General features: G+C 34.9%; 1 protein-coding gene across 1 annotated transcript; it reads left to right on the forward strand.

Moving 5' to 3' along the window:
• Positions 1-7,615: 7,615 nt before the first annotated feature.
• LOC129742030 (uncharacterized) lies at positions 7,616-18,046 on the forward strand. Its single transcript, XM_055733874.1, has 2 exons — positions 7,616-7,661; positions 17,046-18,046. The coding sequence occupies exons 1-2, from the start codon at positions 7,616-7,618 to the stop codon at positions 18,044-18,046; spliced, it is 1,047 nt and encodes a 348-aa protein (XP_055589849.1).
• Positions 18,047-18,598: the final 552 nt, after the last annotated feature.

An 18,598-nucleotide genomic window follows, 5' to 3' on the forward strand; every position in this document is an offset into this window, starting at 1 on the left:
GTCTCTTTTTGTCATACTAAAGGGTGATACGATCAAAATTTGGTCAAGGGAAAACGCGTGTAAATCGGCGAAACAGTTTATTTAAAAAATTAAATTAAATTTCTTTTTCAAGTTTAATTAGTAGGGGAGAGTGGGGTATCGTGGGCCATGGGGAAACGTGGGCCACTTTTAATATCTCAGATGTGTGTTGAGATAAAAATCTCAAACCAACTGTTATCGTCGTCGCTTTGCGTGAGCATATATTTCTATATGTTGTTGACCGAAATACGCATCATATGCTTCTTTTATTTATCAAGCTAAAAAAAGTTAGAAAAATTTACTTACATAATTAAAGAAACACTTGCTAATTTCATCGATGGGGAACCTAAAATGCATAACAAAAATATGCTCATACGCTTATGATCTTTGTTTTGTCATGATCTTTCACGTGGAAAAGAAATTTTTGATGAAACATCAATAAGTCACACAAACGCAACCAATTTGCAAATCATAGCTTGTGGGGAATCGTGGGCCACACATCTTGAATCATCTATATTTTTATGTTTTTATACACATTCAGAACTTAAAATACGTTTTTCCTATCTGTAAAGTTTTCTTATGCCAAATGAAGAGTTATGAAAAATATTTTGTCCATCCTATATAAGAAATTTTGCCAAAACGTTCGCGAGCCGGGTTTTTGAATCTATTCGATCATACACAGCTCTCTTTTTTATTTCATCATCTGAAATTTCTTTAAAATAACGAAATGAATTATGAAATCACAGTTTTGGGTTAACTCATAAACTTTGCATGTTATTTGGTCAATTTGGATTTGGTGGCCCACGATTCCCCACCATTTTTCAAAATCCAAAAAATATTGCTTTTTTTCAAACAGTCAGAATTTGGGAAAAATAACTTATTAAAAATTTCAAAAAATACCTTTAGATACCTTGAAAATGAAGAAAACCATCCCATTTTTTATTTTCATTTTATCTTTTATAATAAAGAAGTTATGGAACAACGAAAAAAAGTGGCCCATGATTCCCCACTCTCCCATATAAAATTCAGGAGAAATATTCAGTTAGGCTTCCGTTTTTCCAAATCCGAATTGCCGGGCCTTACGCTTAACCCCTGCCATCAGATTTTGTACAGTATTTCTCGATTGGGCGGAGCTCTGGCATGATGGGAGGGTTCTTGTCCTTGGGAACCACCTGCACGTTGTTGGCGGCGCGGCGTACCACTCCATGGCCTTTTTACCGTAATGGCAAGATGCCAAAACAGTTTGAAACAACCGTGTTTCTTCAGGAAAGGCAGCAGACGTTTAATCAAACACTCTTTCACGTAAATTTCTTGGTTGACAGTCCCGGAAGCTATGAAAATGCTGCTTTTCAAGCCACAGGTACAGATGGCTTGCCAAACCAGATATTTTTCGCTAACTTTGACAGTTTCATGTGCTTGAAAATATCTGCAACCTTTCCCCTACATTTCGCCGTATAAAACTCCTGTCCCGGAAGCTGCTTGTAGTTGGCTTTGACGTAGGTTTCGTCGTCCATTACCACGCAGTCAAACTTGGTCAGCATCGTCGTCGTGTTTTGTTTATCATCGCGATTTGGAGTCACTACCTTCTTGTTAGTCGATAGTCCGGCTCGTTTTTTGGCTCGATGTACGGTTGTAGACGATACACCCAGCTTATTTGCGGCATCTCGGAGAGAGAGGTTAGGGCTTCGCTTGAAACTACCGGCAACTGTCTTTGTCGTGTCAGCGGCTTCCGGTTTTGAATTTCCCCCCGATCCAGACTTCCTGGCTGTCGACAAACGTTTCCCAAACACTTTAATTACATTTGTAACGGTTGATTTGGCAACTTTTAGCGATTTTGCCAGCTTTGCGTGCGAGTAGCTCGGATTTTCGCTATGCGCGAGCAAAATTTCTATACGCTGCTCTTCTTCCTTGGACGGCATTTTGACAACTGAAGAGTGAATTCCAAAATCAAAATAGGAGCAACATTCTACACACACACCTTTAAAATGAGGGGTGTTCAGGATTTTTAAATACAAAATTGTATTTCTTACGTCAAGTTGATATACACAGATAAAAAAATGTAATGTTACGTTGCACGGAATTTTGAGTTTTTGCAAGCGGGAAAAAAAATCACTTGATAAGACATGTAAAAAACACAAACAAATGTTCGAAGTGTAGAAAATCCATGTAACCTTACATGTAAGAACATGGGTAGAAAGGAATCGGGTGTTTTCATGTAATTATAAAGCTTATTCATGTAAATCTCCGTTCACATTCTGTTCCATTGTGTATTGTAAATCTACAGAGCCAAATAAATGTAAATCACATTGCAAGTGAAGTTAAATTTTGTTTTACACTGAAGTTGTATTGCATAAAATATCAAGTAAAATTTCATCATTGATATCGGTCGAATCCGTTTTCATGTAACAACACAATTCATTACATGAAATTTCATATGCTATTCATGCAATTTCATTTACACGTCATTTGCAGTGAACAAATCTTTTCAAACAGTTCGTCCATTTTTAATCGAGTCAAGTCGCGACAAATTTCCCTCCGTAAAATCGAATTTAAATGAGTGTTATCAAGTGCAATGTACACATCCGTTAGGAGGAAAATCCTGGAGAAAAGGAAAACAAAACATTGCATCTTTTTATAATGTTGCGCGAAAAGCGGTAAGCACCAATAGTGAAAACCAGCATACAAGATCAATAAATTAAAACAAAACGAAAAGTTAAGTTGGAACAAGTAAGCAGGTACGATATAGTAAAATGGTAAATAGGCAATAGCTTCTAATGCAAATTAATTTCATTCTTTTTTAGTTCGATGGCCAAGTTTTGAAAATGAAAGGGATAGATACTTACCTTTTGTGAATTGGTCCCGTTTTTCAGTTGCTGGTTGAATGGTAAAGTTTTGAATGGCAATAAAGATGGTAAGTGAAAAATTAGCTCTCTATGACTAATCCAGTCGAACCGTTTTTTCTCCAGACTCCGTTTCTCTTGCAATCAATTGGAAAAAAAACCTCGACCATGGTCTATAAGTTCAGTAATTTCTTGTGTCATGCTTTCTGGACTTACATTTTTAAAGAGACATCCTCGTCTCTTTATTTTTAAGATGTTTCGTTTTTGCAAATAGCATTGTGAAATTTTGTTCAGTCTCTTGATGTTGTAGAATATTAAATTTACCTAAAGATAAAAAACACATGCAGTTGAAGAAACTTTTCGTGTAGAAAAACCTTTTAGATAAGATAAGAATGGACTACATTTTTTTAAATATCTTACCTTGAAAACGAGGCTTTGAGTTTGTTGAGAGCGAACTGCACTTTTTTTCATTTTTCCCTTACTTGAACAGCAAAACGTTTGTTTGTAGGCTACAAGTTTTTAAATTTTGAAAAAATAACATACAATGTAAAGAGTTTAAAAGGTAAGATATAATAAAGATTTTTCATGTATTAGCGAGAAGTGGATTCGTTGAATTTTGAAGTTAATATGATTAATTTTTAGGTATTTTAAGTAATGTTTAGGTAATTGTAGGTATAGTTAAATATATTTTGAAAATTTAAAAAAGCTTCAAATTTTTAAAAGATCCAAGCAGCATTGAAAATAATTTGCTTGAGAACTAACCAACACATAAAAAGGCAGAGCATTACATTAAAATGCTACACCTGGATTCGATACACCCTGCTCCAATTGTCATACCATTACACGATCAAACCGGGTTTCTCAAAAAAAGGTGTAATACTTCTCAACATTTTCTCGATCCAATTGACTAAGTTTTCAAATGGTCGTCAATTGTCAATATTTTTCTAGTTTTTTTTTCAAGAGTTTTGAAATTTATATGATGCTTTTAGAAACATTTTTGTAGAAAATTTGCAATTTCAATAAGAAAATTTGATAGAATTTAAGATGATGGAAATTTTTAAAGTGTTGAATACAAATTAAAAAGTACTTGTTCAAATACTTATAGCATGTAATAATTATGGATAGTTGATTATTAGTTGCAATTTTATCACAATATAAGCTGAGAATATACTGTAATAACAACGCTTTTAAAACGCTCATTTTAAGATGTTCTTGTTTATTCATTGTTATTTTGTCCTTTGTTTAATTTATCGTTTATATCTGTTTTGCGTTAAATATTCAAAAGTTTTCAAAATTTCAAAAACACGTTTATATCATCCTGAATCATCAGAATCGTTCCAATTCATTGTATCTGTTAATAGCCAAACGGATGCCATTCAATAATCAACCGCGTTCATCGTTTTTTCTATTGTTTATTTTATTCTAATTATTTCCTTTATGCTAGGATAAGGCCGATGCGATGACATAGTGAGAGCGATACGAACAGGCGAATGCGACTGTGTGTTGCTTAAACTTGCCATACTCAACGCGGCGAAGCAGATGTCAATTTGTTCCGCCGCTCGAGTTCGCATTGGCCGCGTTCGCCAATTCGCATCGCTTCGCACTCACTATGTCATCGGCCTATTAAGGCAATGAACTTTTAACGCTACACGACATTCGAAACAAAGAAATTATAAGCATTTGCTTCATCTCACTTTATTTCAAGTTCTCCTGCCGAACCTGATTCTAAGTATGCCTGTTTAACTCTACTTTGAGAATACCCAATAAAATTCAACTATGAAAATACCCAGTCAAACTCAAAATTGAGAGTTGCAACTGAGCTACCATTTCTAACCAGGAGTACCTTATTTTAAATTCGAATCAGCAGCGTGTTGTTTACTTTGAGTTTTGTCTCGCGAAATTAATTTTGGCTCTTATAAGATTTTTCGCCAGGGAACACATGAAAATACATAAGAGATTCTCGCGATTAAACCGGACGAATAAGTGCAAACGATACCACCGGAATGAAACCCAGTTTTAACCACGATCCCATCTATTTGATATCGGATTCCAAATGCCAGTGGACTATTTCGAGGAGACTACCGTTTTGTATACTACCACCGAAATGGATGAAAGTTCAGCTGCCATGGAAAGGGAAGAAACGCCGAACATTTTACCTGTGTGCCCTGAGAACCCTACATGGTACAAGTAAAAGATGTTTTGGCACCGGAAGTTGTGCACCAGTCGGATGAGGTCGAAACGCTGGTCAACGATCTTGACCTACCCGGTGTGAGAAGCACAGGACCACTATTAATATTCGTGATATTAAATGATGAAAGCGAAGCGTTTGGGCTAGAAAATATTACCGTGGTTGGACTGCACACCGACCGGCCATTCATCTTCACTCCAGGGACGTACTACGGAAAAATCGGGCAACGTTTCGGTTCCAAACCATTAGCTGATACTGATTCAGTATAATTCCCGAAACTTGAAGAAAATAATCTCGGAATAAGTAGAGCCGGTATTGTACTTTAGTAAATTCGGCTAAGAAATCCGTTCAATTTACTATAAGAGTTTGTTGTATATCGATTGTTGAGAGATTGTTGTATTGGAAATTTTATTATTAGAATTAATATTTAATTCTTCGAATGTATCTATGAATATTGAAATAAGTATTTGTTTGCTTTTATCTTAAAAAGGTGTTATTTTTCTTAACTAGGATTGAAATCAGGATTTTAAGCACGATCAAATCTAATGACAGTCTTATGAGAAACATTTTAAAATTCGCTTACCAGTGAGAACTAAACAAAGCTATTCTGACAGTTAAATAATCTAATAAAAAAGATATGTTTTTTGAATTGCAGATCGTCAAATTTTTATTCAAAATATTTTAATGGTCAAAAATAGCTAACAAAGCTGTCATCTGGCTACCCGCTACTACATTAAGCCTGCGTTATAATTTTAAGCGTCCAGTCGACATCTTCAAAATAAACATAATTTTAATCTTCAATAAACAGCATCCTTTTGAAATCAATTCGAATAAAACTCGAAATTTAACGTTCGATACGATTGAACATTTATTTTATTTTACGGTGCCATAGTTGAAAATTAATTTAAACATTTGTTAATTCTAAACTTTTTCCTTATGCGATTTAAACATTACCAACTGAAAACACAAATCATGTACATGTGACTGACTTGCAAAGCAAGATAAACTAAAACCAATTTTCGATTTTTCAGATGTGCGAGGAATTTGATTCATGCTCATATTGAGCAGTGCCCATAAATCAACGAAAATGGTCCAACGAAGGACGAGTATCAAAAAGGACGGTCAAATCACCAACGCTTCTAATAATACCTATTGTCAGCAACGAATAATTTGCTCCGGGCAGTGTCTACAAGTTCAGCTTCTAGGGTCATACTGGTATTCGTTGTTCTATACTGCGTCCCTCGAGGATTATGGCGTAGTGCACTGTGACGATCTTATGTATCTGTTCCGATTTCCGGCTCTATTTCCGGATCATCCACCCAAATCCGACGAGGCTAGAACTGCCATCATCGGAGTGGTCACAAGCTGGCACCGTGTCAACCTTGCACCGATAACAAACGTAGCCCTATCGATGGAATGCAACGCGTAGGAATTCATCCACTGAGAGAACAAGGATCAACTATTTGATGTGCGGAACATTCCGGAACTCGATAAGGATCAGAATGTTTTGTAAAGAATGAACTGAATGCATTGAGAATTAGTTGGGAGAATAATTTTATCTTTCACCGTTAACAGTATTATTCCGATATGTAATAAAAAATCACTCAAATTCTTAGCATAAATGGTCCGGTGTTTTTCTTAGAGAATATGACACAGCCTTTAGTTTTGAAGATTGATACACGAAATGTAAACTTACTGTAAACAAAAGACATGTAAATCTACTTTTAATTACAATAAACTAGAGAGATGTATTTTTATAACTCAAGTAGGATTACATGAAATGATCAGTACAATAGCTTGTAAAGAGCCGATTCCCTTCTACCCAAGCAGTTACATGTAAAAATACGATGATGTTTCTAACTATCTTTCAAGTACAATTACATGTAATGAGTTGTGTAATCGCTGCTTATTACCCGATTCCCTTCTACCCATGCAGTTTCATGTATTTATACAAGGATTTTTCTAAGTGTGTAGACCAAATTTTGACCGCTTCACCCTTTATCTAGTCGGTAAAGCTTCGAATGAATACCAAAAACCATCGATATTTCTGTTTTTTTCCCTTCCATTTAATACGATCACCCAAACGGGTTTTTTTCTTCCAACGAATCAGTTCCATTCACAAACCATTACACATGATGGACACCATTGGAGTCCATTGGGAAAAGTGACCCGAATCGGGGTAGAGTAAAAAAAAATATAACACTGAATAAAAAAAACTCAATTTAGCATCCACTTTCAACTACCACGGCAGGTTTCACTCACATAGAGTGAGATTGGTTCTATGTTTCTGGGCTTTTGCATTTTACGGCTTAAATTTCGCATAAAACAAACTACCTACATATTTTGTTGGTTTTCACAAGTCGTATGGTTTCTATTTTGAAGAATTGTGTTGTTTTATAAATTTAAAAATGAAAATTTATTATGAAACAAAAAGCTCGGTTACAACCCTCTATTCAAGCCGAGGTGATGCCTTAGCAATTTGATCATCACGGAATATCAGAATTTTGGGATTGAATACGCGTGGGAAAAAAAGGAAAACCGTTAATTGTAACATGCCATAGGGAGTAAAATGTGCGAAAAAGTGCTATTTACGACGAAGCGCATTTCCTGTCACGGTGTGTTATTTCAGCTTGATGAGTTTACAATGTTCGGTACATTTTCACTTTTTTCCGTTTTTGTATTGCGTTAGCTTGAAAAAGTTAATTTCATTATTTGTATTTTTGTTGAGTATGAAATTTTATACGTTGTCTTTTTATTTTAATTTTCTATTTGATCAAATCAATTCATCTTGGAAGAAATGAATTGCTTTTACACAAAACAAAACAATATGATTGTGATAATCATTGTGTTCGTTTTGAATAAATTTTTTTTTTTGCATGTTGTGCATTCATTGAACTTTTGTTATTGTATGTCCATGCTGAAATATCTCAAAATAATGTCCTTATTGTCTTTTATCAACTTTATTATTTTTGTCATTTTGGTTATTTTGGTAATTTTTGTCATTTTTGTTATTTTTGTCATTTTTGTCATTTTTGTCATTTTTGTCATTTTTGTCATTTTTGTCATTTTTGTCATTTTTGTCATTTTTGTCATTTTTGTCATTTTTGTCATTTTTGTCATTTTTATCATTTTTGTCATTTTTGTCATTTTTGTCATTTTTGTCATTTTTGTCATTTTTGTCATTTTTGTCATTTTTGTCATTTTTGTCATTTTTGTCATTTTTGTCATTTTTGTCATTTTTGTCATTTTTGTCATTTTTGTCATTTTTGTCATTTTTGTCATTTTTGTCATTTTTGTCATTTTTGTCATTTTTGTCATTTTTGTCATTTTTGTCATTTTTGTCATTTTTGTCATTTTTGTCATTTTTGTCATTTTTGTCATTTTTGTCATTTTTGTCATTTTTGTCATTTTTGTCATTTTTGTCATTTTTGTCATTTTTGTCATTTTTGTCATTTTTGTCATTTTTGTCATTTTTGTCATTTTTGTCATTTTTGTCATTTTTGTCATTTTTGTCATTTTTGTCATTTTTATCATTTTTGTCATTTTTGTCATTTTTGTCATTTTTGTCATTTTTGTCATTTTTGTCATTTTTGTCATTTTTGTCATTTTTGTCATTTTTGTCATTTTTGTCATTTTTGTCATTTTTGTCATTTTTGTCATTTTTGTCATTTTTGTCATTTTTGTCATTTTTGTCATTTTTGTCATTTTTGTCATTTTTGTCATTTTTGTCATTTTTGTCATTTTTGTCATTTTTGTCATTTTTGTCATTTTTGTCATTTTTGTCATTTTTGTCATTTTTGTCATTTTTGTCATTTTTGTCATTTTTGTCATTTTTGTCATTTTTGTCATTTTTGTCATTTTTGTCATTTTTGTCATTTTTGTCATTTTTGTCATTTTTGTCATTTTTGTCATTTTTGTCATTTTTGTCATTTTTGTCATTTTTGTCATTTTTGTCATTTTTGTCATTTTTGTCATTTTTGTCATTTTTGTCATTTTTGTCATTTTTGTCATTTTTGTCATTTTTGTCATTTTTGTCATTTTTGTCATTTTTGTCATTTTTGTCATTTTTGTCATTTTTGTCATTTTTGTCATTTTTGTCATTTTTGTCATTTTTGTCATTTTTGTCATTTTTGTCATTTTATCGTGTTGGTCATTTTCGTCAGCGATGGCAGCTGCCTTAGATTAATTTTCAAGAATTTTTTGAATCTTGACAAAAACGTGTAGTCTGGAATAATCCCATAGGTTTTCTTGGTCTCCCATTGAGATTGTACGAAATTCTATAAATGGATCATTCATAACTCCATAGAAGAGCCAGATATGGAAGCTATCATACCTTGCTTGAAATAGCATATCTACTCATCTGATGCTATAATTTGAAGCCAGAAAAAACATTGATGAACATAATTTAATCAGCAAGCTCATTCGTAGGATTTCATTCCTATTTTTGGTTTTTCATAACTTGCCAAGATGAAGCGTCTTGAAGCTCGATCCTCTGCCCTCGCTCATTACGCTGGAGTAAATTTCATATTCATGGAAATTCCATTCAATATTCATTCCGATTTAGCCGACTTGTTTTCAGCAAACGCCAGGAAGCAGCAGCTCTGATGATGCTGTGCCTTTTTGCAAAAGTCTTATTCACTCTCAGTCTATCTCTTTCCTGCTCTAGCAGGGACTTCAGCCTCGTTTTCCTGATTATTTGCGTGAAAGTCCCGGAATAGAAGGCGCTCTCGATTTTTTTTCCACCGGAATAAACTAGTATAATATAAAGTTCAAAAGTAAATTTAGCTAAGATATGGGGTTGCCGGCTTTGGAAAACCTTCCCCTGAAAAAGGGAAGCAGCAACGGTTGACTTCCCAACAATTCCCCAAAACGAAGCGGTTTGCGAGAATTTTTTTTCGGCAAACTAACCAAGCCGAAAGAATTATGATGCCATCTGCTGCGAACATATTCCAGGTAATGAACATGAGTCTTGCTAATGGGAAAATAATTGCTTCCAGAGCACATCAAACGAACTCTGAAAGGCACGCGGGATCAAAACTTTGCAGGTATTACGGTTGTTGTTTTACATTTTTTATTTCGATCTCATCTTTGTAGAACTTTTTTCAGTCTCTCTACAAAACGATGAGAAAATTTACAGCATCGCTGTTTGAATCAACTTGAAAATCCCAACATAAAACAATTTCACTGCGGATTGTTTTATTTGACATAAGCCTCTGCAGAGCCTCGCTTTTCTTGTTGAGTTCCTGTTTGAATTAAATAAAAAAAAAACAATGAACAAATCCAACAGCTCGCATTATTTGCTTGGGTCATAAATTTTGAAACGAAACATTTACTCGGCACATTAAGCTATGATGTACTCGGCGAATGTGTTTACAGCAAACAGATTGCGCAGAAAGAGGACTTGCTTTTTTATCGGCAGAAAAATGTCTTTGCTTACGAGATTTATTTTTTGTTTTTGTTTTCATTGGCTTGTACAATGATTTTATAGAACCTCATACATGTATTTAAACACATTGACAATTTAGATTTTCTCTATTCTACCGGAAAAAACAAAGATTCACAAATCCAGCTTTAAGCTGATTTTGACTTTGAACCTAAATGTGCCACCAGTTTTTTTTTAACCTGTTAAAGTTAAGAGTTAAGAGTTTTTGAAATCCAGGAGTTAATGTCAAAACAATAGAGAAAATCCATTCAAAATTTTGAGGATAAATATTTCTGCACACTTAAAACCATTTATATTCAATTTGTTCTGTTGTATATTTTTTAAATTCGTCCCTTTATATTTTTTGTGAAAAAAAAAAAATCTGGAGAAAGTCAATGAACTAACGAATAATAAGAACAGTTCCTGAGGCTTCTTCTTTATACAAGTGAACATTTGACAATCTTTTGGACCTTCCCTGAAAGTCCCGGAGAAATAAATTCTCAATAAGTTCTAGAGATTCGACACACCTGGCTAACAGGCACTGATTTTCTTTTGCATTTCAACTCATCTGTACGAAGTTTGTTATTTTGTAAAGCTTTAACGTAACAACTTTTTAAACAAAATTCTTTATCAATTGTTTAATTCTACGATATTTAAAGCCGAAGAAAAAGTTGAGGAGATTTGAATCTAGCTACGAGCGCTAATCGCAGAATTACGACAATTTTCTCTTGTTAATGTATTGCTAGAAAAGAATTTGAACTCTATTGAAACAGGTTGACGAATGGTCTGCATTTGTCAATTTCAACATGTGACAGTGTCAAAATGACAATATCTGACATAGTTTGTCCATTCTACATAGTCCTAACATGTAACATAGTTTGACAATGTGAATTTATCAGACTATTATCGAGCCATGTAACAGAATTCGACCTTGTGACAAGATCTGACTCGGTGCGTGTAACACAACATAATCCAACAATCAAAATAATCTGACAAGGTAATATTATCCGAACACGCAACATAATTCGACCATGTAACATTATCCAACCATTTGACATAATCTGACCATGTAACATAATCGGACCATGATTCGGTGTATACAACAAAACCGACCAATCAAACATAAAGGGTGATACAATCAAAATTTGGCTAAGGGAAAACGCGTGTAAATCGATGAAATCGTTTATTCAAAAAATCTAATTAAATTTCTTTTTCAATTTTAGTTAGTATAAAATTCAGGAAAAATATTCAGCTAGGCTTCCGCTTTTCCAAATCCGAATTGCCGGGCCTTACGCTTAACCCCTGCCATCAGATTTTGTACAGCCACCTTGTCCACCTTCTTCACCGCAGAAAGTCAGTTTGCCTTGAAGTGCTGCTCGTCATCAGCAGTTTTTTTGTCTTCTTTAGGTTCCGCTTTACAATAGCCCAGTATTTCTCAATTGGGCGGAGCTCTGGCGTGTTTGGAGGGTTCTTGTCCTTGGGAACCACCTGCACGTTGTTGGCGGCGTACCACTCCATGGCCTTTTTACAGTAACGGCAAGATGCCAAATCCGGCCAAAACAGTACGGAACAATCGTGTTTCTTCAGGAAAGGCTGCAGACGTTTCTTCAAACACTCTTTCACGTAAATTTCTTGGTTGACAGCCCCGGAAGCTATGAAAATGCTGCTTTTTAAGCTGCAGGTACAGATGGCTTGCCAAACCAGATATTTCTTAGCGAACTTTGACAGTTTCATGTGCTTGAAAATATCTGCTACCTTTCTCCTTCCTTTTGCCGTATAAAACTGCTGTCCCGGAAGCTGCTCGTAGTCGGCTTTGACGTAGGTTTCGTCGTCCATTACCACGCAGTCAAACTTTGTCAGCATCGTCGTGTACAGCCTCCGGGATCACGCTTTGGTCGTCGTATTTTGTTTATCATCGCGATTTGGAGTCACTACCTTCTTGTAAGTCGATAGTCCGGCTCGTTTTTTGGCTCGATGCACGGTTGTAGACGATACATCCAGTTATTTGCGGCATCTCGGAGAGAGAGGTTAGGGTTTCGCTTGAAACTACCGGCAATTCTCTTTGTCGTCTCGGCGGCTTTCAGTTTTCGATTTCCCTCCGATCCAGACTTCCTGGCTGTCGACAAACGTTCCCCAAACACTTTAATTACATTTGTAACGGTTGATTTGGCAACTTTTAGCGATTTTGCCAGCTTTGCGTGCGAGTAGCTGGATTTTCACGATGCGCGAGCAAAATTTTTATACGCTGCTCTTCTTCCGTTAAACGGAAAAGATCGGAGGCCAAGCGAGATTCAGAAAAATCAGTTTACTGACCAGTTTTGCAAAGTGATGATGTTATTTGAAGCAGTGGAAAAAATCGACAGGAAAAAAACCAAATATACCAGTCGATCACGACACCAAGTAGACTTTTTTCCAGTAAGATTTTTGCATTTTTAAAAATATCATTGATATTTCATAATAATTGTTATAAATTAGTCATTTGAATAAGAATACGTTGTTTATTTTTAAATACATAAAGTTCCATTTATTGTATTGCATAACCTGCACATACGCAAATTTTCTATTTTTAAAAATCAATCTTATGATATTGAAATATTGATTGTTTTTTATATTTACCGACATACAATAGCGTTTCAAAAACTGTTAGCATACTATTAGCCTAAAAGTTTTCTCATACAAATGTTTTATCAGTTTTTAACAGTTACAGAATTTTATAAAATATTCAAAATATCATCATTTCGAAATTCAAGATTCAGGCAACGTTTTTTACAATTTCTTTAATCGTTTGCTAAACGTTTTAAACGCTTCATAAAATCGTCTTTGACGATTTAAGAAATCGTTTGGTTATAATCTTCATTTTTGCGGGTTAATATTTAACATTGAGGCCAGGCTTTTGATGACAGAAAATGATCTATTCCAAAACAGTCTGAGGTTATTTGTTAACATTACCTACTTGTTCTTTTAAGATAATTGACCAACCTTATAGTCAAAAGGGAAACAAAACCAAAAGTTGCATGAATGCCTTTTGCCAAGCAAAAAGACGAAATGTTCTCATTGCGACAAACTTCTCTTACTCAAAAATGGATAATTCCATCATGAGCGTGTATTTCATTTAGAGAAACTTCAAACGAATCAGTGATTCTGGTTCTATTGAAACTATTTTAAAACTGTTTATTGAAATTGTTTTATTACAACATTTTTCTAACTAGAAAAAAACAATTCTTAAACTGTTTTACAACTGCTTTAAGATTTTCAATGATAATTTTCTTAACGCCATGTTGATTGTGAAATTCAATCGAAACTACTGAAGCCATCTTGCTGGAAATAATATTCTAATACTAAAAACAAGACATTTTCAACAAATTTGAAAATGTTTGCGGTACCGTAAACTGGGGGAACTTTGATCAGCGGGGTAACTTTGATCAACATGAAATTTTTGCAGATAATCATCATTAACTAAGTATAAAGTTAAAATATCTGAAAATTGTTTACTACGTTTGAAAGCCTGTAAATTGAGTTACAAATAAGCTAAATTTGGTTTTTATTAAGAGATTTTTTATATTACTTAAAATATATTTTTAAAATCTTAAAATATCCGGTTTTTCGAAGGCTCACTAACAAACATCTCTCCTGATCAAATTTAAGCATTTAGGAGCAAATGGGTTGTTCAATGTGAAAGTTCAACTATTTTTCTTGGTTTAGGTTAAGTTTAAGTGTTATTTTTATGGTCATTTGATGATAGTTTTTGGATTTTGAAAAAAACGGTCATTTTCCATGAAAAAGCCTGTATATGACAAATGGCTTAAAACCCTATATAATGGTAAAGTTTGAAGGAAAAAAGAACGTGGGAACAGTACGAGGACTTAGGGAATTGCATGAAGGTAAAATTTTATTTGATTTCGAGGCCAAAAAATATTGAGAAATGTTTACAATTTTTGCCCCTAAATGTATGCAGCAACATTATCCATCTTTCGAGTATATTTGTTTTTGATAGAAAACGTTGAAAAATTCAATTGAGTCCAAACAAAAAATTACAGTTATCGATGTTTTGAGCCTTCTGTGCTTAATGGCATCAAAACAATAAATTTGGAGATGTTGAGATACGTAAAAACCATAGTGATCAAAGTTACCCCGAAACTCGAAATCTGGTTTTGTAACAAACATTTAATTATGACCACAAATGTCGTTTGAATTTACTGCAATCCATGATTATGTTTAAAACTCCTTACCTCAGTAAGGGTTTTAAAGCTTTTAGGTATTACGAAAAAGCAACCCCTTTCAAAATATTCTAAAATGAATGAAAAAAGTGATCAAAGTTCCCCCAGTTTACGGTACTATTTGTAGTATGCGTGATGAATTTCAATTCAGAACAAAAATTGCATCATTTGAGCAAATTAATATTAATATTATTTTTAAATTAAAAAAAATTCTTAAAATGTGGTCAACCTTTATTTTCTTTGAGGTGCATTTGTGTTTTGATGCTATTTCGTATATACTCCACCAGAAATCTGAGGTTGCAGGAAATTTCATGCTTAGATATAAAGAAATACCTAATGAAAATATTTTTGAAATAATTTAAATGGAATCTTGACCAATCACCAAATGCTTGGGAGAGTAAATGATAACACGAGGAAAAAACTCGTAACAGAAAGCTCCCATAGTAAAATTCCTATCAGATTCCATGACGTTGTATTAAAAGAGCTGTGGGTTATCTTAAGAGAGCTCTGAAGGGTTTCTTAAAGCTATGTCTATAAAGTTGAATAATACTATTCTGTTGGATGTTTCATTATAGTTTATAGAATTGGCTTTAAAGACGTTTACAAAACAGGGCCAATTAGTCCATATGTTAGCTTTAAAGTAGATGTGCTGAAGCATAGAATGCATTTGGCAAATAATGTAGCGAGCTGTGAAGGTTGGCATAAAACTTCAATAGTTACTTGGGTTCAGACAGCTTCCGGGACAAGACTTTTATACAGCAACAAGATGGTGAAAAGTGGCAGACATTATCAAGCATATTAAACTACCAAAGTTTACCAAAAAATATCTCGTATGGTAAGCTATCTGTACCAGAGGCTTGAAAAGCAACATTTTTATTGCTGCTGGGACCGTCAATCAGGTAATACAAGAGTGTCTTTAAAAGCGTTTGTTGCTTTTCTTGAAGAAACATGACTTGTCAGTGCTCGTTCAGGATCGCCCCTGATGGCTAGGATCGATAGCATCAGATATTTCTCGATGGTAATAAAACACACATTCTTTCAAACAACATTGTAAACCTTTAGTGGACTGTATATAACGACTTAGAACTAATTACAATTTAAGTGGGGGACTTCTGACACCTTAAACGTACTATTGGCCATTTTGGCCTCTGATTATGGCCCCGTGGCCTCCGACAAATCTTACTTGCTCCGATGATGGTTGGCTGGGAAAAGAGGTCGAGCCTTAGGGTGATTTTGGCTGGACCCTTCGGAAAACCGTCGTTGCCGAGGAAAAGCCGATGATTTTGGCGCGCATCACAGCCGTTAATGCGCGCAGCATCGCCATGTTGCTACTGGGCCATTTTCTTCGTTAGGGTGGTTCAGGGTGACCCGTTCGTTCCAGAACAGTGCTGTTTTGGCAGGATTTGGCATCCTGTCATTATGAAAAAAAGGCCATGGTATGCTGTTAACAACATTCAGGTTGTGGCCAAGAATTAGAACCCTCCCACACACCAGAACTTCTCCCAATCGAAAAATTTTGGACAATAGTTAAGCAAAACCGTAAGTAGACCCGAAAAACTGTAAGCAGCGAGAAGCAGTTCACAGCTAACTGGCGTTTTGCGCCGAAAAAAGCGGTGACTGTAAAAAATTTGATGGCTGGCAGGTGATTTCAAAGTAGTCGATGATTCCTTTGAATTGAGCTACAGTATTTCAAAGACCCAAAAACTAGTATTTCACTAGCTACTTGCTAGCATCCTCAGTGGGTTATCGACTCATTATCAGAGGAAGTCGATAACCCACTGAGGATGCTAGCATGTAGCTAGTGAAATACTAGTATTTGGGTCTTTCAAATACTGTAGCTGAATTCAAAGGAATCATCTACTACTATGGCAGGCGTCAAACGAAAGTCACGCCAAATTGGACTAGATCGACCGGAATCTTAACTGAGTATTTTTTCCGTCGTTTATACATATTGAACTTCAAAAAGAAAGATAAATAATTGATTTACACGCAATTTAGTCTGACAACTTATTGATCCGAACATCCTTTAAAACGATAGAAAGTTAACTTTGAAGATTTCGTTAAAATTACACATTAATTCGTTAGAGTATCCATGTTTTGGTTAAAAGAAGTTGCTATGAATCAGCAGCAATTGATGCTTTCAAAAGTTATTCAGAACCGTAGGAAGAACCGACTCGTGGGGGGGGGGGAGGTGGTGTTTGGTGACAAATTTTTACCTATGACCTATGAAAAATATAAAACAAATTATGTTGTAACTGTATGATTATTCTTTTTTAAGTACTCATTAACAGTTTTCGTATGAAATTGTAACTTTTTTTTTTTTTCTTTTGGGGGTTCTCGTTGATGTTGTTGTTTTGTAGTCGCCAAGGAAAATGATATAGATGCGATTTTCGAGGAATTTAACAACGCGCATAAAACCCTCAAATTTACGCTCGAGAAGGAGGAACAACAAACCATTCGCTTCCTGGACATGACTTTATCTAGACAACATGATAAAATTATCAAAACATGGTTCACAAAACAACCGGACGGACGATACTTGGACTTCAATTCGGAGAGCCCGTTCACGCACAAACAAAATACAGTTTTCGCTCTTGTGGACCGCGCTCTAAAATTATCTGATCCAGAAACCAGGAAGACAAGTATCGATGCGGTGAAAAACATCCTCGGCAGAAACAATTATCCACAAGACATACTACATAACGCCTTCGAGAAAAGGACACATGCAATGTACAATACACTACAAAACCAGAACCCCCCTGAATCTACATCTTCAAGAATGGCATCGATCCCGTACATACCCGGACTGAGCGAAAGGGTGGCCAGAATCCTTCGCAAACATGATGTGATTGCCGCCTTCAAACCATGTGACAAAATAAAGTCAACAGTTTTCACGAAATTGAAAGACCCGATCCCCAAAATGATGCAAACCAACGTCGTATATTCAGTACCATGCAGCTGCGGTAAAGAATATATCGGCCAAACGTCGCAAACCTTGGAAAAAAGGACCAAACAGCATGAAAACAGCATACGGGTGAAAAACAAACAAACTGGCCTAGCGCAACACGCACTGGAAGACGACGCTGACCACACGTTCGATTTTGCGAAAACCCAAATTCTGGAGAGGATCAGCCACAAGTCGCATAGGTTGATTGCGGAAAAACTACACATCAAACTGAGAGGGAACCAATCGGTTAATCTCCAGATTGATACGAAGGGAGTTTCCAATGCCTACAACGGACTATGGACCAAACTCAGAGAGGAGAGAGAACGAGAGAATCCAAAAAACTCTGATAAACCGACGTCCCGACGACAACCAGCAGCAGCAGCAGCAATAGACTTGACTTCCTTTCCAATTTAAGCGACGACCTTAGCAGGCGGAAAAATAGCTTTTTTGTGAGTGTTTTTACTTTTGTACTTTAACGTTTTATAAATTAGGCTATAGTTATTATAAAAAATATTTTTTTTTCTCCTCATTTTACATTACAAAACAGTTTCTGAAGATGGTTGAAATAAAGCAGTAAACCGAAACGTAAAAAACAAGCAAATCTTTTTTCTAAACATCACCGAACAACATCAACGAGAACCCCCAAAAGATAAAACCAGCGGTGATCTAAACGGTCGTAAATAAAATTGTAACTTAAGAGAAGACACAAATGCTACAAGGATGGTAAAGCAACTTTAGAAAAGTGGTCCTTAGCCTAAAGGCTGAGCTTAATTTTTTTTAATGAAAGCTCTAGAAACGAAATATGAAATTGGCTTTCATCAATGGTTAAAATTGTTGAATTTGTTTAAAACTCTGGCAGATCAAAGCTATTTTATTTAGGCATAAAATAAGTTCTTTTTAGAGTAGGCTTCTATTTCTTTAAAAAAAAGTTATTTTATACTCAAATCAAACAAGTCCAATCTTCTA

This window comes from Uranotaenia lowii, chromosome 2 (genome assembly GCF_029784155.1).
Source record: "Uranotaenia lowii strain MFRU-FL chromosome 2, ASM2978415v1, whole genome shotgun sequence".
In the NCBI taxonomy this organism is placed as follows: Eukaryota; Metazoa; Arthropoda; class Insecta; order Diptera; family Culicidae; genus Uranotaenia; species Uranotaenia lowii.

Bases quoted from the DNA above. Each gene is read 5' to 3' on its own strand.
- LOC129742030 (XM_055733874.1), top strand. From the start codon at position 7,616: ATGTGCGAAAAAGTGCTATTTACGACGAAGCGCATTTCCTGTCACG. The intron at 7,662-17,045 runs GTGTGTTATTTC...GTTGTTTTGTAG, and splicing joins GAAGCGCATTTCCTGTCACG to TCGCCAAGGAAAATGATATA.